Source organism: Strigops habroptila, chromosome W (assembly GCF_004027225.2).
Source record: "Strigops habroptila isolate Jane chromosome W, bStrHab1.2.pri, whole genome shotgun sequence".
NCBI lineage: Eukaryota > Metazoa > Chordata > Aves > Psittaciformes > Psittacidae > Strigops > Strigops habroptila.
In genome coordinates this window covers 35,604,731-35,627,215 of record NC_044301.2, presented here as the reverse complement: position 1 = coordinate 35,627,215, position 22,485 = coordinate 35,604,731, and the positions used below count along the sequence as shown (strand labels likewise).

Genomic DNA, 22,485 nt, shown 5'->3' with positions numbered 1-22,485 from the left:
GATAGTGAGATTTTTGTGTTTTCTACTCAAGATGGGATTCAAATTTCTATCTATCTTCTGTTCTGATCTGCACACTTGGCAATGAGGAGAAAGTGCTAATATTGACCCATGAGTCGTACTTAGAAATATGCTCCGTTTTAGCTTTAAGAGGGTGTTGTGGTTTAAGCCAGGTTAAAGGTTGGACCAGATGATTCTTGAGGTCCCTTCAAACCTGGTATTCTATGATTTATTAACTTTAGACATACATCCTTCTTAAACGGAGATTGCATTTTATGACGTATGATGGGAGCCACGCTACTGAACAGTAACAGCATCTGTTCATGAAACTGAAATAAATTTAATTTGTTCTGTTTTTTAACCTAAGACAGTAGTGCCAAAACAACATATTATTTTGAGTGTTTGGGTATTTTTTAATTTTGTGCACGGGAAACAGTCTTTTTGCTTAAATTCTATTGAGTTTGTCTAGGGATGTATTCTTCGCTATCACTGTACGTTAGTTTCTTGAAGACTTGCTTCTCCAAGAGGGATTCTGAGGAGGGTTAAGCAATCCCAAAAAATCTTATTTTCAGCTGAAGCAAGATAAACAGATCAGGATAGCACTGGAAGAAGTAGTTCAGGCTAGATATAAGGAAGAAGTTCTTTACTGTGAGGGTGGTGAGGCACTGGAAAAGGTTGCCCAAGGAAGTTGCGAATGCTCCATCCCTGGCAGTGTTCAAGGCCAAGTTGGACAGGGCTTTGGGCGACATGGTCTAGTGTGAGGCATCCCTGCCCATGGCAGGGGGGTTGGAACTAGATGATCTTAAGGTCCTTTCCAACCCTAACTATTCTATGATTCTATGATTTGCAATTTTCTAGATATTTCTCAAAAAAAAAAAAAAAAAAAGGAGGCATAAAACCCCCCTGTTCTTCCAAATGCAGTCAAAACGTAGTAGGCTGGACATTATGAAAAGCTCTTTGAGGATGATTATCCTTTCAAATAAGATCTCAAGCAAGCTTTTCAACACTGTTGAAAGGAATTTTGGAATAACCTGAAAGCACATAAAAAAATATAGGTAAAAATTCAGATTTTTAATGAAGTTTTGTCTGAAAATTTATGACTTTGCAAGAAAGACTTCATGACCACCAATACAGTAAGTGCTAATAGTGGAAATAGAAAGCGACAAAGAAACAGAGGATCCAAAACAACTGTAGTTCAGATATACTGTCATACTAGAAACATTACCTTACAGAACATGTCTCGGAGATCATCTTTTGGGCTAATCCATGATGCAACAGCATCACAAAAGAAAATAAAGTCCTAAAAGATTAAACAATCATATAGGTTAGAAACCTCAATTTATAGGTCTGAAAACATTGCTTGATGTTTGTTCTATGAACTATGCAGGGTATTTGATCCTAATTCACAGCTGCTTTTGGTTTTATGTCTTTATTTTCCAATTAATTCAGACAATAATGGTAATTTATTGTATGCTTAAGTGTATGGAAATAGAAATAGCTGAGTGTAGGAATAGCTTTGTTTAATCAGGTTTTTGATTAAATAAAACCACAGTTCAAAAAAAACCCATATCCAATGAACACCTCCTCCCCTCCCACACCACACTTGTCTAATTCTTTCGGTACACATACTGAGTTTGAGAATCATCTTAATAACAATCGACAAGCTCAAGACCACACTTGCAACTGACTTTCATGTATTTCCAGTGTTGTATTATTTCTTTCAGCGAGCCAGAAGTTGTTTCTGGGATACACACAGTGTTTATCATACAGGTTCAAAACTAAAGCCACCCCAAAATCCCTATGTTTATTTCATCTGTTGTCATGCATTACCTCCTACTATATCATTAAAACATCAGTCTTAATCATTAAGTTGATAACGCACATGTTTTTGGATAGGAACTGAAGAGGACAACTACATAGGAGCTGGGATTATGAAGACAGTCCTTAATTACTCTCTCCCTTTAAGCTGTGTGAAAGAACAAATGGACAGCAGAAGAGGGAAATGCTAAGTACAAAATATGGGATAAGTGAAATGAACTGAAAAATTCAAAACATGACAGAGGCTCAATTCTTGTGTTTCAGGGAGAAGGATTCCAGGCAGAGGAGAGGGAAATTCACCTTCATTTCCCTCTTTGAAAATATTACATCGGTATAGCGTTATTTTGGAGCTGCGGAGACTCATACTCTATTCTTGAGATGTACCATTCATTTTAAAGAGATGCAGCTTCCTTGTCGTATTGACTATTTAGGCAATATATCCAAAGTTGAAACAAAATCTTCCCTACCTAAGTTTTAAGAATGAAGGGGTGGTTATTGTTTGTGTTCTGTTTCTTTTTTTAAAAGCCTAGATTGCACCTGAAAAATAGGTTTTAGTATGTCAACTTTTGCCTTGTATTTTCATACATATCCTCAACATAGAAAAGACTGACAGAAGTATCAAAATACAGTCGAAGTCCATTGTTTATATATTCTTTGTAAGTAAAAGACAAAAAATGAATTTAACAATACTGTCCTTTCCGTAAGTGATAATTACTGAAGCAGAAATCCTGAAGTATCATGATATGTATAATATAAAATATAAACCCATTGGCATCCTTGACATCAAAAAAGCAGCTACAGCATGTACTACAAGGAAACAACATCAAGCTAAACTTTTTTGTACTCCATATACAGCTTTCACTAAATTTTACATGAATAAAGAAAAAAAGTTAAGATATATTTATTTATCTTACTTGGACTACTCCACTGGGGTTGACCGAGATCATGGTACATATCCCACGGAATGCTGAATCCTTTTCCTCATTGTCTCTTATGTTTCGCAGAGAGGGGCACCTAGTAAATTGGAGAGCAAAACTTAGCTAATTCTATTACTTTTTCATTCTATCAAGTCAGAACTAGATGACAGTATTTGATGGAATAAGTCACACTGATAAGATTATCTGAAATACTATTTTGAACACTTAGAAAGATACTTGATGCACAGTCTTTACTAGTATATTCCCATTGGGTATCATCTCCAGAATCTTGCTTTCTTGTTGCGCTATATAAAGTTAGAAAGTGTGACCCGTATTCCATTAAATACAAAAGAAACATATATATGAAATATTTACAGAAACTATCATTATTAAAAGCAGAACATATAATACTATCGCAGTGTGAATTATGTCAGATACCACTTACAGAACAGTTATTTAACTTTTACAGCAGCGAGCAAGCTACTTTATACATAGCAAGTCTAGAAACATATTCCTTACAGTGATTCAAGCCTCAGACTGAATTTTAAGTAATACATAGTTTAAATTTTACAGTATTTGCATGCGTTGTATTATCATTCTGGTGGATTTTAAAATGCTCTTGTGTAGTCAAGCTTTAACACGCAAGCATGTGACAATCTTATCCCATGCATAAATTAGTTGTTAGCCACAACATAAAGAATACATGACATTGCTACTAAAAACTCACAAACCTGATAGGACAAGATTAGTCACATGGTTGGCAATGATTAAGGATTGAGATTTTGTAACCAACTGAAAATATATCTAAAAGTGAGACAGAAGAAAGAAAGTGAAGAAAAATGAATTAAAAAAAAAAAAGATTTAATAATACACACCAGGGTCTTATAAACTGCTGTAGCATGGGGGCCACCTCTTGAGGACAAACGTAACCAAGACGACCAATTGTTATTGCTAAGGTAATGCAATCACGGTTATACACCACCAAACGCCAACCAAGACATGAGCAAATGAGGGGGGAGGAGAAAAAATAAAGAAAAAACAACAAATAACTCAGAAACAGAAGCCAACAGAATCTGTGTATGATAGTAAACATAAGATTTCACCAGTGCTGTTTATTACCACCCCCTAAATTAGAGGCAGCAACGTATATGGTATACTCTCCAGGGTAAAAGAAAAATTAAAGAAAATGAGATAACACCAAAACCCACAATTTAAAATCCAAAGGCTTTCTGATGTAAGCAGTCACTCTGCCATCTTCAGAATCATTTCTTACAGTACATTTACCTACTATACACTTCAAAATTTTTAATAAAAAGTACTATTATGGATACTCTTGACAGAAAGGAATTAAGTATTTTCAGTTTTAGTATCAAGTAGTCCTAAGCATTTTACTTTTTCAGTACTTTGAAATCAATATTTTAATAGGCTTACTATCTATCAATAAAAATACATTTATACATACTTTTACATTGAATATATTGTGGTCTATCTAATAAACTATAAATAGATTAAACACTTCTCTAAGAGCACCAAATATTTGTTTTCTTCATAATCTTGTAGAGAATTTTAAGTGGTCGCTAACTCACAGCAACTGACTGCAGAAAATTAATTCTTTAATCCCAATATTTCTCCTGTTCAGAAAAAGCTTCCTCATGAAAGTTGTATAAGAATCTTACTTTTTATACAAAAGCATAAGGACACATGACAAACAAAACTGCTTCTTCGCATGATTAGGTAGTGTCATCCTTTGTTCTAAGGGAGACTGAAGAACATATCATCATGCAAATGTGTTATAATGGTGCTTGCTCAACTCATGAAAGATTAATCTTTAGAAAAAGGAGAAGATAGGAATAATGTATCAGGATTACTTGAAGCAAAATACATGAATAATACTAAAATCCAGCAGATTTATATGAAGCAAAGAAAGGAAACCTATGTTCAAGGGACATACTATGCAACACTAATTAACAGGCATTTGTGAACAGTCTCATGAAACATGCAATAAAGCAGATGATGCTTTCTCCAATAAAAGTTTAGTGTAGGATATACTAGCAGTTTGAAATGTACTCATTCCATGAAAGCTGTGGCTCACTGGCAATGTACTATTTTTCCCAGACATTATTAAATTTCAATATGCAGTGTCTCAAATTTTTGGCAGATCTAACTTATAAAACTGTATTCGAAGTGGCACTGTGGACTATCCATGTAAACTTCGCTGATTTCATTCACTCCATGATGTTAGGCTTCATCTGTTGTAACAGTCTCTCAGGGCAGGAGAGGTGGTGTGTAGTGTTGGATTTTTGCCTGCTGACGATACTGCTGAACTCATCTGGTCACTGCTGAGCTCATCTGGTTTCATCAAAGTTCATTCCATGTTGGTGTGATGATTGGAAGGAAGTCAGGTTCAATCGATGGTTACCTAGATGACAGTACTGGGAGACTCCTTCTGCTACTGACGGCTTTTCCCATGACTTCATTCTCTGCTGAGGATCATGACAGCACATATTTTCTTTTCAAAGCCCAGAGTGGTGGAAATGGGCATCTAGCTGATGGGCTATATAAGTGTTATATAGCAGGCAACAGCATATAATTGAGTTCATTGGCTGTTTTCCCCCAAAATTAAATCCCCTTGAGGTACACACCGGACTTCTCCATTTTCCCCCATTACCCACCAAGTATATCCAGGTCCCTGAGCAAAAGCAATCCCACGAGAGGGTTTGCTTTTACCTGAAGCAGGAATAACCCAGACTGTCTTTCCCAGCAAATTCTTTATGTGCACCACAGGAACTTTATCCTCCTCTACAGTACATAAAAGTTCTGATTGGGCTGGGCCAGCTCTGTTGGCAGATCCCCTCATGTTGACTAACCAGGTGGCATTTGGTAAATGTGTATCCCAGTGTTTGAAAGTCGCACCACCCATTGCTCTCAGTGTAGTTTTTAATAGCCCATTGTACCCTTCTATTTTCCCAGAGGGTGGTGTATTATAGGGGATGTGATATACCCACTCAGTGCCATGCTCTTTGGCCCAAGTGTTCGGGAAATTAGTCCCACTGTCTGACTCAATTATTTCTGGGGTACCATGTCACCACAAGACTTGTTTCTCAAGGCCCAGGATAGTGTTCCGGGCAGTGGCGTGGGACACAGCGTATTTTTCCAGCCTTCCGGTGGTTGCTTCCACCATGGTAAGCACATAGCGCTTGCCTTGGCTAGTTCGTGGGAGTGTGATATAGTCAATCTGCCAGGCCTCCCCATATTTGTACTTCAGCCATTGTCCTCCATACCAGAGAGGCATTACCCACTTTGCTCGCTTAATTGCAATATGTCTCCTTTTGTGTATAATCTGGGCAATAGTGTCCATTGTTAAGTCCACCCCTCAATCACGAGCCCATCTATATGTTGCATCTCTGCATTGATGGCCTGAGGTGTCATGGGCCCACCAGGATAAAAATAATTCACCCTTATGTTGCCAATGTAAATCTATCTGAGCCACTTCAATATTAGCAGCTTTTCTCATTCAGCAATGTCCAAGGCCAGCTGGCTGGCTTTCACTTCTGCAAACTGCCTTCATTCACCCTCTCCTTCAGCAGTTTCTGCAACTTGTCGTAGGGGACTCCATACAGCTGCATTCCATCTCCAATGCTTTCCCACGATAAGGCAGGACCCATCTATAAACAAGCCATATTGCTTCTCACTGTCTGGGAGTTCATTATATGGTGGGGCCTCTTCAGCACGCGTCACCTCCTCTTCTGGTGACATTCCAAAATCTTTGCCCTCTGGCCAGTCCATGATGACTTATAGTATTCCTGGTCAACTGGGATTTCCTGTTCAAGCTCGCTATGTAATTAGTGCGGCCCACTTTCACTGTGTAGCATCGGTTGCATGACGGGTAGAGGAGACCCTGCCTTTGAACATCCAGCCCAGCACGGGCAACCAGGGTGCCAGGAGGAACTGTGCTGCAGTGCCAGTCACTTCTGAAGCAGCTCAAACCCCTTCATAGGTTGCCAGTATCTCTTTTTCAGTGGGAGTATAGCTGGCCTCAGATCCTCTGTATCCCCGACTCCAAAAGCTGAGGGGTCGACCTTGAGTGTCTACTGGAGCTTTCTGCCAGAGGCTTCAGGTAGGACCATTCTCCCCCACTGCAGTGTAGAGAACATTTTTCCCATCTTGCCCAGTCCGGACTGGCCCAAGGGCTACTGCATGAACTATCGTTTAATTTGTTCAAAGGCTTGTTGTTTCTCAGGGCCCCATTTGAAATCATTCTTCTTCTGGGTCACGTGATAGAGAGGTGTCGTGGTTTGAGCCCAGCCGGTAACTCAGAACCACACAGCCGCTCGCTCACTCCCCCCCCCCCCTTCTTCCTCCCCCCGCTCCCGGAGGGATGGGGAGGAGAATGGGAAGAATGTAACTCCCACGGGTTGAGATAAGACCAGTCCCGCAACTAAGGTATAACACAAAACCACTACTGCTACCACCAATGATAATAACGATTAGTGAAATAACAAGGGGAGAGGATACAATTGCTCACCACCCGCCGACCGATACCCAGCCCGACCCGAGCAGTGATCTGGGCCTTCCGGGTAACTCCCCCCGGTTTATATACTGGGCATGACGTGCTGTGGTATGGAATACCCCTTTGGCTAGTTTGGGTCAGGTGTCCTGTCTCTGCTTCCTCCCGGCTTCCCCTCCTCCCTGGCAAAGCATGAGACTGAGAAAGTCCTTGGTTGGAATAAACATTACTTAGCAACAACTAAAAACATCGGTGTTATCAGCGTTGTTCCCAGGCTGAAAGTTAAAAAACACAGCACTGCACCAGCTACTAAGCAGGAGAAAAATGACTGCTATAGCTGAACCCAGGACAGTATCCACCCCTTATTCCATACCATTCACGTCATGCTCAGATCCCACATCTCTCAGCACACCATCACCCCTGTCCCATATATACACATATATATACACCCACACCCACACACAGAGAAAGATATCATTCCCTAGTCCATGGACCAATCCCTGTAAAATTGCTGAACTCATCCAGTCCATGATGTCAGGCTCCATCTCTTGTAATAGTCTTTCAGGGCAGGAGGGACGGTACGTAGTGTTGGGTTGTTGCCTGCTGATGATACCGCCAAACTCATCTGGTCACTGCTGAGCTCGTCTGGTTTCCTCAAAATTCATTCTTTGTTGAGGTGATGATCGGAGGGAAGTCAAGGTCAATGGCTGGTGACCTGAAGATATCTAGCTGGTGGGCTATAAAAGTGTTATAGAGCAGGCAACAGCGTACAATTGAGTTCATTGGCTGTTTTCCCCCAAAATCAAATCCCTTTGAGGTACACATCGGACTTCCCCATCTTCCCGCATTACCCACCAAGTATATCCAGGTCCCTGAGCAAAAGCAACCCCACGAGAGGGTTTGCCTTTACCTGAAGCAGGAATAACCCAGACTGTCTTCCCCAACAAATTCTTTATGTGCACCACAGGAACTTTATCCCCCTCTACAGTACGTAAAAGTTCTGATTGGGCTGTGCCAGCCCTGTTGGCAGATCCCCTACTGTTGACCAACCAGGTGGCTTTTGGTAAATGTGTATCCCAGTGTTTGAAAGTCCCACCACCCATTGCTCTCAGTGTAGTTTTTAACAGCCCATTGTACCGTTCGATTTTCCCAGAGGCTGGTGCATGGTAGGGGATGTGGTATACCCACTCAATGCCATGCTCTTTGGCCCAAGTGTCTATGAGGTTGTTCCGGAAATGAGTCCCATTGTCTGACTCGATTCTCTCTGGGGTGCCGTGTCGCCACAAGACTTGTTTCTCAAGGCCCAGGATAGTGTTCCGGGCAGTGGCATGGGACACAGCGTATGTTTCCAGCCAGCCGGTGGTTGCTTCCACCATGGTAAGCACATAGCGCGTGCCTTGGCGGGTTGGTGGGAGTGTGATATAGTCAATCTGCCAGGCCTCCCCATATTTGTACTTCAGCCATCGTCCTCCATACCAGAGAGGCTTTAACTGCTTGGCTTGCTTAATTGCAGCACATGTTTCACATTCGTGAATAACCTGGGCAATAGTGTCCATCGTTAAGTCCACCCCTCGATCACGAGCCCATCTATATGTTGCATCTCTGCCTTGATGGCCTGAGGTGTCATGGGCCCACCGGGCTAAAAATAATTCACCCTTATGTTGCCAATCCAAGTCCATCTGAGCCACTTTAATCTTAGCAGCTTTATCCACTTGCTGGTTATTCTGGTGTTCCTCAGTGGCCCGACTCTTGGGTACATGAGCATCTACGTGGCGTACCTTCACCACCAGGTTCTGCACCCGAGCAGCGATATCTTGCCACAATGCAGCAGCCCAGATGGGTTTACTTCTGCGTTGCCAGTTGCTCTGCTTCCATTGCTGCAACCACCCCCACAGGGCATTTGCCACCATCCATGAGTCAGTATAGAGATAAAGTACTGGCCATTTTTCTCGTTCAGCAATGTCCAAGGCCAGCTGGATGGCTTTCACCTCTGCAAATTGACTCGATTCACCCTCTCCCTCAGCAGTTTCTGCAACTTGTCACAGGGGACTCCACACAGCTGCCTTCCATCTCCGATGCTTTCCCACAATATGGCAGGACCCATCAGTAAACAAGGCATATTGCTTTTCACTCTCTGACAGTTCATTATATGGTGGGGCCTCTTCAGCACGCGTCACCTCCTCTTCTGGTGACATCCCAAAATCTTTGCCCTCTGGCCAGTCCATGATGACTTCTAGAATTCCTGGACGACTGGGATTTCCTATTCGAGCTCGTTGTGTAATTAGTGCGGCCCACTTACTCCATGTAGCATCAGTTGCATGATGTGTAGAGGAGACCCTGCCTTTGAACATCCAGCCCAGCACAGGCAACCGGGGTGCCAGGAGGAGCTGCGCTTCAGTTCCAATCACTTCTGAGGCAGCTCGAACCCCTTCATAGGCTGCCAGTATCTCTTTTTCAGTGGGAGTGTAGCTGGCCTCGGATCCTTTATATCCCCGACTCCAAAAGCCAAGGGGTCGACCTCGAGTCTCCCCTGGAGCTTTCTGCCAGAGGCTCCAGGTAGGACCATTCTCCCCAGCTGCGGTATAGAGCACATTTTTCACATCTGGCCCGGCCCGGACTGGTCCAAGGGCTACTGCATGAACTATTTCTCGTTTAATTTGTTCAAAGGCTTGTTGTTGCTCAGGGCCCCATTTGAAATCATTCTTCTTCCGGGTCACGTGGTAGAGAGGGCTTACAATCGAACTGTAATTTGGGATGTGCATTCTCCAGAACCCCACAACACCTAAGAAAGCTTGTGTTTCTTTCTTGTTAGTTGGTGGAGACATTGCTGTTATCTTGTTGATCACGTCTGTGGGGATCTGGCGGCGTCCATCTTGCCATTTTATTCCCAAAAATTGAATCTCCTGTGCAGGTCCCTTGACCTTATTCCGTTTTATGGCAAAACCGGCCTTCAGCAGGATTTGGATTATTTTCCTCCCTTTCTCAAAAACTTCTTCCGCTGTATCACCCCACACGATGATGTCATCAATGTATTGCAGGTGTTCTGGAGCTTGCCCCTGTTCCAGTGCAGTCTGGATCAATCCATGGCAGATGGTAGGGCTGTGTTTCCACCCCTGGGGCAGTCGGTTCCAAGTGTACTGGACGCCCCTCCAAGTGAAAGCAAACTGTGGCCTGCATTCTGCTGCCAAAGGGATTGAGAAAAATGCATTGGCAATGTCAATTGTGGCATACCACTTGGCTGCCTTTGACTCCAGTTCATACTGAAGTTCTAACATGTCCGGTACGGCAGCACTCAATGGTGGTGTGACTTCGTTCAGGCCACGATAGTCTACTGTTAATCTCCACTCTCCATTAGACTTTTGCACTGGCCATATGGGGCTATTAAAGGGTGAGCGGGTCCTGCTGATCACTCCTTGGCTCTCCAGTCTGCGGATCAGCTTATGGATGGGAATCAAGGAGTCTCGGTTGGTGCGATATTGCCGCCGGTGCACTGTTGTGGTCGCAATTGGCACTTGTTGTTCTTCGACCTTCAGCAACCCCACAACAGAAGGATCCTCTGAGAGACCGGGTAAGGTGGACAGCTGCTTAATTTCCTCTGTCTCCAAGGCAGCGATACCAAAAGCCCATCTATACCCTTTTGGGTCTTTGAAATACCCTCTCCTGAGATAGTCTATGCCAAGGATGCATGGAGCCCCTGGACCAGTTACAATGGGGTGCTTTTGCCACTTCCTCCCAGTCAGGCTGATTTCAGCTTCCAGCATAGTTAACGCTTGGGATCCTCCTGTCACTCCAGAAATAGAAATGGGTTTCACCCCTTGATACCTTGATGGCATCAGAGTACACTGTGCACCGGTATCTACTAGAGCCTTATACTTCTGTGGGACTGATGTGCCAGGCCATCTGATCCACACAGTCCAGTAAACCCGATTATCCCTCTCCTCCACCTGGCTGGAGGCAGGGCCCCTCTAATAGTGATCACAAAATTCTCCACTTCTGTCTTGTAGAAAGGGATTAGTATTCCTTATCACAGGAGCTGGAGTAAAATCAGCTCTTTCACTCCATCTGGGAAACTGCTCACCAGAGACTGGAGCAGCAGCTTTCCTGGGAGGATCATCCTTGACCATTGTTCTCCTCTTCAGTTCACGCACCCGTTGCTCCAGAGCTGAAGTAGGTTTTCCATCCCACTTTCTCATGTCTTCTCCGTGATCCTGCAGGTAAAACCATAGGGTGGCCCGTGGCGTGTACCTCCTATATTTTCTTTCTCGAGCAGTAGGGCACCTTCTGTTGATAGCTGAGACATGGGTTGGTACGCGTGGAGAGCTGGATAGATCGGATAAATCGTCTCTCAATTGTTTGAACTCCTGGGACAGTTTTTCCACAGCTGAAATGATGGAAGGGGTGAGATTGTCTTCAAACTCTCGGAGTTGACAAATCAGGCAATCCACTGTTGGTGATATTCCGTCATTCCAGGTCATTGATGCCAATGTGTGGGCATATGATGATGGCGCACTCCGTGTAAGTTTCCGCCACATGGGTCGTGTACATTCGACTTCATCTGGATCTACGGATGTGTTCCTGGCATCCGGCCTACGATAGATCATCTCTATAATGGCTGATTCCCTCAGGGACTGGATGCCTTTCTCTATCGTGGTCCAGTTGGCTGAGCGATTCGTAATATCGTCTTTGTAGGGAAACCTTTCCTTCACAGCTGCCAGGAGCCGCCTCCAAAGACTGAGGGCTCGCTTCTCTCTTGCAATCGCTTTGTCAATTCCTCCTTCCTTAGCAAGTGATCCCAGCTGCTTGGCTTCCCTACCTTCTAGTTCGTGACCGTCGGCCCCATTGTCCCAGCATCGGAGCAACCAGGTGACAATGTGCTCCCCTGGAAGACGGGTGAAATCTTTTCGCATATTCCGTAGTTCGGTTGAGGTCCGGGGTCGAGAAGTGACCTCTTCTTCTTCTTCCTCTTCCTCTGACCCACGTAGTAGTAACTCTTGTTCAGATGCTGTTGCATGTAGTAATGGCACTGGGTCTTCATCTTTCTTCGCTTCGCGGGTTGCTCTTTGTGCCTCTCGTCTGCTTTTGCTTACAGGGGCAACAGACATTGTCACAAACTGGACATTTGGTTTAGCTGCAGTGTTTGTCACTGTGGTTGGAGTGGCTGCAGTGTCTGCCACTAGGATTGGAGTGGTTGCAATGTCTATTGCTGGGGTTGGTGCAGCTGTTGTGCTTGGGAGTTGAGTAACACCAACAGCTGCATTGTCTGTTGCTGTCGGGGTTTGAATAGCTACTGTGCATGTCACTGGGGTTGGTGTAGCTGCGGTGCTTGGAGTAGCTATATTGTCTGTTGCTGTTGGGGTTTGAGTAGCTACTGTGCTTGTCAGTGGAGTTGGTGTGGCTGCGGTGCTTGGAGTAGCCACATTGTCTGTTGCTGTCGGGGTTTGAGTAGCTGTTGTGCTTGTCACTGGGGTTGGTGTAACTGCTGTACTTGGAGTAGCTGTGTTGTCTGTTGTGGTCAGGGTTTGAGTAGCTGTTGTGCTTGTCACTGGGGTTGATGTAGCTGCTGTACTTGGAGTAGCTGTGTTGTCTGTTGTGGTCAGGGTCTGAGTAGCTGCTGTGCTTGTAGTTGGCATAGCTGCGTTGTCTGTTGCTTTGCCATCAGATCCAGAGACATTTTTTTCCCTTTGAAGGTGCTGGATAGTGTTGAGCAGGGCTCTGTAGGCATAGGCCAAGCCCCAGCACGTTTCCAAGATTTGTCCCTCTCTGGTATAACCAGGACGACAGCACACCTCGTTTAAGTGTTTTACTAGTTTTTCCGGATGTTGCACTTGTTCAGTGGTGAAGTTCCAAAGCACTGGAGGGGCCCACTGGCCTAGATACTTGCCCATACTATCCCACACACCCTGCCACTCATAACTGTCCAGCCTCAGGGAAAATCTCCTGGTGGTCCTCCTATATCGTCGTCTAACCCTAGACCAGATTCGAACCTGATACTGCTGAATTTTTGACATTAAACAAAATAGGATGTTCCTACGACGGGATGGCCGTGGGTAAAACACACTCCGTATGTTTGCCAACATGCTGATCCCCAGCACAATCAGCAGGCAGGTTTCAAGGGTATTCAAAGGCCATCTAAAACCTTCAGAACTCTCAACTGCTGTTGCAAATAGGCTGGTGGGGGAACGGGGGGTGAAAGAGAATGCTTCCTTCGTAAGTTTACCCCCCGAGGAGAAAAAAAAAGATATGCAATTGCTAAAATATTTCATTATATACCACCCAATGTATAGTGTTGATGGCCACGCTGGAAGCACAAACCAGACCAGTTTCATGATCAATGAGTCTATTGTATTACAAGTCATTACCATGAAGTACAGTGAAACAAGAACCTTAGCCCAGGCCCCCCAGCCGATAAACGCTAAAACAGCAAATAGTGGCTGTAAGTAAGGTACAACATGCTGAAATTCTGAGATCAAGCGCAACAAGTCTGAGAGCCAAATAATCACCATTGTGACGAGTAGTAACAATGAATGCTTATCACAAATATGATTAAACACACTCTGGTCAGATCTGTCATTATCTCAACCTTTCGAGCCCCACGTTGGGCGCCAAAAAGAACTGTCGTGGTTTGAGCCCAGCCGGTAACTCAGAACCACACAGCCTCTCGCTCACTCCCCCCCCCTTCTTCCTCCCTCCGCTCCCGGAGGGATGGGGAGGAGAATGGGAAGAATGTAACTCCCATGGGTTGAGATAAGAGCAGTCCCGCAACTAAGGTATAACACAAAACCACTACTGCTACCACCAATGATAATAACGATTAGTGAAATAACAAGGGGAGAGGATACAATTGCTCACCACCCGCCGACCGATACCCAGCCCGACCCGAGCAGCGATCTGGGCCTTCCGGGTAACTCCCCCCGGTTTATATACTGGGCATGACGTGCTGTGGTATGGAATACCCCTTTGGCTAGTTTGGGTCAGGTGTCCTGTCTCTGCTTCCTCCCGGCTTCCCCTCCTCCCTGGCAAAGCATGAGACTGAGAAAGTCCTTGGTTGGAATAAACATTACTTAGGAACAACTAAAAACATTGGTGTTAGCGTTGTTCCCAGGCTGAAAGTTAAAAAACACAGCACTGCACCAGCTACTAAGCAGGAGAAAAATGACTGCTATAGCTGAACCCAGGACACCCAGGAAGCTGGGAACTAGTAACAAGAAAAAACAACAAAAAAAGTAGGAAGAGGACAATTGACAGCAAGGGACTTCCTCCTAGATCTGATGTCCCCACCCAGAACCGCTTCGCAGTTCTGCAGGGGGCTAACAAGGAAACACCCACCACACCTAATGAGCACCCTGCTGATGCACCAGTAAAGAGGATCACTACTGGTGTCTCCAGGAAAAAGCGGTGGGTCATAGTAGTAGGGGACTCTACTTTGAAAGGCACAGAGGCACCCATCTGTCGGCCTGACCCAGTCTCAAGGGAGGTGTGTTGCCTGCCAGGGGCTCAGATCAGGGATGTTGCTGAGAGGCTGCCTGCTCTAGTAAGTCCTGCTGACTATTACCCCCTTCTAGTGGTCCATGTGGGTGCTAGAGATATAGATAGCAGTAGCCTGGAGAACATTAAGAAGGACTACAGAGCCCTGGGAGAGGTGGTTAGGGGCTCTGGAGCTCAGTTTTTTCATCGATTCTCCAGGATAAAGAGGAGGACCTTAAAAAAGCTAGGTGCATTTGGCAGGTTAATAAATGGTTAGAACAGTGGTGCCATAGTCAGGAGGTTTGCTATTTAGAACATGGGACTCAATTTGGGAGGCCAGATCTACTGGAGGCTGGTGGAGCTGGTCTGACAAAGAAGGGGAAGAGCTGTTTTGGTAGGAGACTTGCCCGGCTGGTCAAGAAAGCTTTAAACTAGATGTGTTGGGGGAGGGGGGCATCGATCCATCCCAGCAATCCCAGTCAGTTGCCAGCACCTATAATAAGTGCTTGGAGCGATGTAGAGATATTTCAGCTGCTCCAGCCATTGAGTCAGCTGCATTTGGAGCTCGGCTCAGATGCCTCTATACAAACGCCCGTAGTATGGGGAAGAAACAAGAGGAATTAGAGATGTGTGCAAGGCTACAGGGATATGATGTCATTGGTATCACAGAAAAAATGGTGGGATAGCTCCTGTGACTGGAATGTCGGAATGAAAGGTTACAGGCTGTTTAGAAAAGACAGGCCAGGCAGATGGGGAGGGGGTGTTGCTATTTATATCAGTGATAGGCTGGAGAGTATGGAAATCTGTCCGGGGACAGGTGATGAGTCAACAGAGTGTTTGTGGGTCAGGGTCAAAGGGAGAACAGTGATAGGGGACATTATTGTGGGGATCTGTTACAGACTGCCTGATCAAGAGGACTCTGTGGATGAAGCACTCTGCAGAGATAGGAGCAGACTCGTGCTTGCAGGCCCTTGTCCTCATGGGGGACTTCAACCATCCTGATATCTGTTGGAGGGACAGTACGTCTCAGCACAAGCAATCCAGGAGGTTCCTCGATTGCATGGAAGACAACTTCCTCTTTCAAGCAATAGAGGAGCCGACAAGGAGAGGTGCCATGCTTGACCTCATGCTCACCAACAGGGAGGGACTGGTTGGAAATGTGATGCTCCAGGGCAGCCTTGGCTGTAGTGATCATGAGATGGTTGAGTTTGAGATCCTCAGGACAGTGAGAAGAGCATGCAGCAAGCTCACTGCCCTGGACTTCAAGAGAGCAGACTTTGGCCTCTTCAGGAACTTGCTTAGTAAGGTTTCATGGGATATAGCCCTAGAGGGCAGGGGGGCCCAAGACTGCTGGTTGATATTCAAGGATCACCTGCTACATGCTCAAGAGTGTTACATCCCGTCTAGAAGGAAGTGCGGCAGGAGGGCCAGGAGACCTCCATGGATGGATAAGGAGCTGCTGAGGAAACTTAGAGGGAAAAAAGAAGCTTATAGAAGGTGGAAGCGAGGACCGGTGGCCTGGGAAGAATACAGGAACGTTGCCCGGGAAGCTAGGGACCAGGTTAGGAAAGCTAAGGCCCAGTTAGAATTAAGTTTGGCAAGGGATGTAAAAGATAACAGGAAAGGCTTCTATAGGTACGTAGCAAATAAAAGACAGACTAGGGACAATGTGGGCCCTCTCCAGAAGCTATCAGGAGAACTGGCTACCCTGGATTTGGAGAAGGCTGAGGTTCTTAATGACTTCTTTGCCTCAGTCTTCACTATCAAATGCTGTGACGACGCCGCCCAAGTCTTGGAAAGCAGATGCAGGGACTGTGAGAATGAAGACCTTAGGCCCACTGTAGGAGAGGATCAGGTTCAAGACCATCTTAAGAACCTGAAGGTGCACAAGTCCATGGGACCTGATGAAATCCATCCACGGGTCCTGAAGGAGCTGGCGAATGAAGTTAATAAGCCACTGTCCATCATATTTGAAAAATCATGGCAGTCAGGTGAAGTTCCTGGAGCAAATTCTCCTGGAAAGCATGCTAAGGCACATGAAAAAGAATGAGGTGGTTGGTGACAGCCAGCATGGTTTCAGTAAGGGGAAATCCTGCCTGACCAATCTGGTGGCCTTCTATGATGGGGCTACGGAACTGATGGACAGCAGCAGAGCAGTTGACATCATCTACCTGGAGTTGCGCAAAGCGTTCGACACTGTCCCGCATGACATCCTTGTCTCTAAATTGGAGAGACATCAATTTGATAGGTGGACCACTCGGTGGATAAGGAATTGGCTGGATGGCCGCATGCAAGGAGTTGTGGTAGATGGCTCAATGTCCAGTTGGAAAAATGTAACGAGTGGTGTCCCTCAGGGATCGGTGTTGGGACCTGTCTTGTTTAACATCTTTGTCGGCGACATGGACAGTGGGATTGAGTGCACCCTCAGCAAGTTTGCTGACGACACCAAGCTGTGTGTTTTGGTTGATACGCTGGAGGGAAGGGATAGAATCATAGAATCATAGAATCGTAAGGGTTGGAAAGGACCTTAAGATCATCTAGTTCCAACCCCCCTGCCATGGGCAGGGACACCTTGCCCTAAACCACGTGGCTCAAGGCTCTGTCCAACCTGGCCTTGAACACCGCCAGGGATGGACCATCCACAACCTCCCTGGGCAACCCATTCCAGTGCTTCACCACCCGCACTGTAAAGAACTTCTTCCTTATATCCAATCTAAACCTCCCCTGTTTAAGTTTGAACCCATTACCCCTTGTCCTACCACTACAGTCCCTAATGAAGAGTCCCTCCCCAGCATCCTTGTAGACCCCCTTCAGATACTGGAAGGCTGCTATGAGGTCACCACGCAGCCTTCTCTTCTCCAGGCTGAACAGCCCCAACTCTCTCAGCCTGTCTTCATACGGGAGGTGCTCCAGCCCTCTTATCATCCTCGTGGCCCTCCTCTGGACTCGCTCCAACAGCTCCATGTCCTTTTTACGTTGAGGACACCAGAACTGTACGCAGTACTCCAAGTGAGGTCTCACAAGAGCAGAGTAGAGGGGCAGGATCACCTCCTTCGACCTGCTGGTCACGCTTCTTTTGATGCAGCCCAGGATACGGTTGGCTTTCTGGGCTGCGTGCGCACACTGCCAGCTCATGTTAAGCTTCTCGTCAACCAACACCCCCAAGTCCTTTTCTTCAGGGCTGCTCTGAATCTCTTCTCTGCCCAGCCTGTAGCAGTGCCTGGGATTGCCCCGACCCAGGTGGAGGACCTTACACTTGGCTTGGTTAAACTTCATAAGATTGGCATCGGCCCACCTCACAAGCATGTCAAGGTCCCTCTGGATGGCATCCCTTCCCTCCAGCGTATCAACCGAACCACACAGCTTGGTGTCGTCGGCAAACTTGCTGAGGGTGCACTCAATCCCACTGTCCATGTCGCCGACAAAGATGTTGAACAGGACTGGTCCCAACACCGATCCCTGAGGGACGCCACTCGTTACAGGTTTCCAACCAGAGGGACCTTGACACGCTTGTGAGGTGGGCTGATGCCAACCTTATGAAGTTTAACCAAGCCAAGTGCAAGGTCCTACACCTGGGTCGGGGCAATCCCAGGCAGAGCTACAGGTTGGGCGGAGAAGAGATTCAGAGCAGCCCTGAGGAGAAGGACTTGGGGGTGTTAGTCGATGAGAAGCTTAACATGAGCTGGCAGTGTGCGCTTGCAGCCCAGAAAGCCAACCGTATCCTGGGCTGCATCAAAAGAAGCATGACCAGCAGGTCGAAGGAGGTGATCCTGCCCCTCTACTCTGCTCTCGTGAGACCTCACTTGGAGTACTGCATACAGTTCTGGTGTCCTCAACATAAAAAGGACATGGAGCTCTTGGAGCAAGTCCAGAGGAGGGCCATAGGGATGATCAGGGGGCTGGAGCACCTCCCATATGAAGACAGGCTGAGAGAGTTGGGGCTGTTCAGCCTGGAGAAGAGAAGGCTGCATGGAGACCTCATAGCAGCCTTCCAGTATCTGAAGGGGGCCTCTAAGGATGCTGGGGAGGGACTCTTCATTAGGGACTGCAGTGACAGGACAAGGGGTAATGGGTTCAAACTTCAACAGGGGAAGTTTAGGTTAGACATAAGGAAGAAGTTCTTTACAGTGAGAGTGGTGAGGCACTGGAACAGGCTGCCCAGGGAAGTTGTGAATGCTCCATCCCTGGCGGTGTTCATGGCAAGGTTGGACAGAGCCTTGGGCGACATGGTTTAGTGCGAGGTGTCCGTGCCCATGGCAGGGGGGTTGGAACTAGATGATCTTAAGGTCCTTTCCAACCCTAACTATTCTATTATTCTATGATTCTATGACAAAAAGAAGGCAGTACAGTTCTTCATTCACAGTTTAAAGAAACAAAATTCACACTGACACCATGGAGGAATTGTCTGTTCATCTGTGTTTAAGGCCGAGTTCTTTATAGACATAAAAAAGGAATGTGACTTTCTATTCTGTGCTCCCAAGCCTATGGTAATTATTTTGGAGAGAGAATATATGGTCTGCAAATGTGGCAGTGAATTTATATATTTTTATTTCTACTTTCTCAAGTTTTGTCTCTGTCCTCAGACAGAGAATAGACTTTTCAATAGATTTATGTCGTGGTTTAAGCAAGCAGGTTTCAAGGGTATGCAAAGGCCATCCAAAACCTTTGGAATTCTCAAATGCTGCTGTAAATAGCCTGGTGGTGGAGCAGAGGGTGTGAGGGAATGTCTCCTTCATAGGTTGACCCCCTGAGGAGGGGAAAAAAAGATGTGTAATTGCTAAAAATTCCCATTATATGCCTCCCGAAGTATAGAGGTGATGACCATGCTGAGAATGCAAGCCAGACCAGTTTCATGATCAATGATTCTATTGTATTACAAGTCATTACCATGAAGTAGAGTGAAACAATAACCTTAGCTCAGGCCCCAAAGCCAATAAACACTAAAACAGCAAATACTGGCTGTAAGTAAGGTATGAAATGCTGAAACACTGAGACCAAGCGCAACAACTCTGAGAGTGAATACATCAACATTGTGACGAGTGACTATTAATCCAGAACAATGAATGCTTATCACAAATACGATTAGACCCACTCTGGTCAGATCTGTTGTTATCTCAACCCTTCGTGCCCCAGATTGGGCGCCACAAAGGTCTCTCATGGTTTAAGCCCAGCTGGTAACTCAGAACCACGCAGCCGCTCGCTCACTTCCTCCCTTCTTCCTCCCCCCGCTCCCGGAGGGATGGGGAGGATAATCAAAAGAATGTAACTCCCATGGGTTGAGATAAGAACAGTCCAGTAACTACGATATAATACAAAACTACTACTGCTACCACCAATAATAATAATGATAAGGGAAATAACAAGTGGAGAGAATATAAAACTAAAAGGGGAAAAGGAAAAGAAAACAACAAACACAAGTGATGCGCAATACAATTGCTCACTACCTGCCGACCGATACCCAGCCCGACCTGAGCAGCGATCTGGGCCTTCCGAGTAACTTCCCCAGTTTATATACTAGGCATGATGTACTGTGGCACGGAATACCCCTTTGGCTAGTTTGGGTCAGGTGTCCTGTCTGCTTCCTTCCAGCTTCCCCATGCCCGTCCTCCCTGGCCGAGCATGAGACTGAAAAGTCCTTGGTCGGAGTAAGTGTTACTTAGCAACAACTAATAACATCGGTGTGTTATCAGCATTGTTCTCAGACTAAAGTCGAAAACTCAGCACTGCACCAGCTACTAAGGAGAAAAATAACTGTTACAGCTGAACCCAGGACAATTTATTTCATAGTTTAATTAAAAATTTGTATATGGGATGTTATTTTAAAAAATGAATGATTAATGGATGTTGTTTTCATTAGAAAGATTATGCCAACAGCACAGATTTCTTAGATTAGGCTAAAGATTACTTTTATTTGTATTAATCATAGCTAGAAATGTGGAGAGCTTTCATCAGTGGATAATTTGACACCAGTTGTTGCTGCTCTTCAAAGGTTCTGTATCTGCATGTTAATTTGAACATCAGTGCTTTAAAGGCTGTGCATGGTATTGATTTTTTCAGTAGCATTGACCTGGAAACTGAGGTAGGAGTGTATCTTTAGAATAGCTGGAGAAGTCCATTCAGTATAGAAATCTGAATTTGAGGAATGACCTGTCACCCACCTTCCTTTACTATATGGTTAATCTTGTGGCTGTAATGATGTAAGACAGCTGGAAACTTAACTAGCCGAGTAGCTTTTGGTTTCTTTTCACTGTTCAAGTATGCACGTAAAAATACTTGTACATGTGATTATTTTTTTTTTGAGCTGCTCTTGCATTGTCTTTAGGAACATCATTTCTTTTTATTGTGTGTTGATGATGGAGAAGAATAAGTTAATTTTGTTGTATTTACTCATTAGAGTCAATACAGGTAAAACACAAACCACTGAAAAGTTATGTAGGATTCCAAGCGCATTTGAAATATTTAGTAAGAACATCATTTATAGCAGGTGTTGGGATTTTTGTTTGCTTCAGTTTTAGGAACAGAGTTGAAATTCTGTAAATGTATCAGTTATACTTTAGCACTATTTTTAAAAAAATGTAGCCAACTGAAAGGAAAAAATCCATATGAGCATTAAATTTTTATTTTATTTTTCCTCAATTTAGGACATTTGCACCAGCTTGGGATGTTTTCAAAACCTCAACAGAAAAACTAGCAAGCTGTCACTTGGACCTTGTGCAGAGATTACAAGAGCTAATAAAAGAAGTTCACAAGTATGGAGATGAACAAATCAAAACTTATAAAAAGGTTATTAATTTTTTTTTCTTATGTGTGTCCAATGACTTGTTAAAATTAAAATGGTTTGGATTTGACAACTGTGTGATTTTTGGCAGACTAAAGATGATGTTTCAGGAGCATTGGAAGCAGTGCAAAATATTCAAAGTATCACTCAGGCCTTACAAAAATCAAAGGAAAACTACAATGCGAAGTGTGTTGAACAAGAACGTTTGAAAAAGGAAGGAGCAACACAGAGAGAAGTTGATAAGGTAGTTCTGTGACATCTTAAATTCATTGTGTTGTCAATATGTACCACATTGACGTATTAATAAGTGAAATGCTCAAAAAAGGCTAAAAGTAGTTGTGGCTGTTTCATAATGTGCATGATACTTTGAATGCCTAGTTATGTTTTGTTTACACTTATCTGTTCTAACTGCACTGCACTTCTAATTATTTATTTTGTAATTACCTGCATCATAGGATAACTTTGTTCAGTGGCTTTTACAGAAAGTGCATAGAAATGTTTCAGATTCTATTATGTTTTTGGATGCATTTTTCTTAAGTAAATATGCAAACATTCAATGCCTTTGTTATCGAATTAAGGAGTAGGAAGTTTTGTGTTGTTCCCTCAAGTGAAACAAAGTAGCTAATTATAGGAGTAAGTCTATTCCATTTAGAAGAAAAATTAACATTACTTTCAATACTAATTCAAGAGGTTCCAATGACATGGAACAAAACCCCAAGGGATGAGTAACATGACGTTGCATTTAGTACTCTTCTTGGGTCATGGGATAAGTTTCATCCATTCACAGAATCACAGCATTGTTCAGGTTGGAAGGCACCTCTGAAGGTCATCTCGTCCCAAACCCCCTGCTCAAGCAGGATCACCTAGAGCTGGTTGCCCTGGACCATGACCAGATGGCTTTTGAAGATCTCCAAGGATGGAGACTCGATAGTCTCCCTGGACAACCTGTTCCAGTGCTCAGTAACACTCATAGTAAAAAAATGTGTTTCCTGATTGTCGTGGTT

General features: G+C 44.7%; 1 protein-coding gene and 1 long non-coding RNA gene across 2 annotated transcripts in view; one reads left to right on the top strand and one right to left on the bottom strand.

Moving 5' to 3' along the window:
* The window catches only part of LOC115619022 (F-BAR domain only protein 2-like), a 120,253-nt gene that overhangs the window by 5,949 nt on the left and 91,819 nt on the right, over positions 1–22,485 (top strand). Inside the window, exons 3-4 of the mRNA XM_030511037.1 lie at positions 21,345–21,486; positions 21,573–21,725. Coding sequence (XP_030366897.1) covers positions 21,345–21,486; positions 21,573–21,725 — 295 coding nt within the window. The remainder of the gene's footprint in view (positions 1–21,344; positions 21,487–21,572; positions 21,726–22,485) is intronic.
* On the bottom strand, positions 1,224–4,109 carry LOC115619159. Its single transcript, XR_003994938.1, has 3 exons — positions 3,608–4,109; positions 2,730–2,829; positions 1,224–1,297 (listed from the first exon to the last, which is right to left on the bottom strand). It is a non-coding gene; the product is annotated as an uncharacterized LOC115619159 (long non-coding RNA).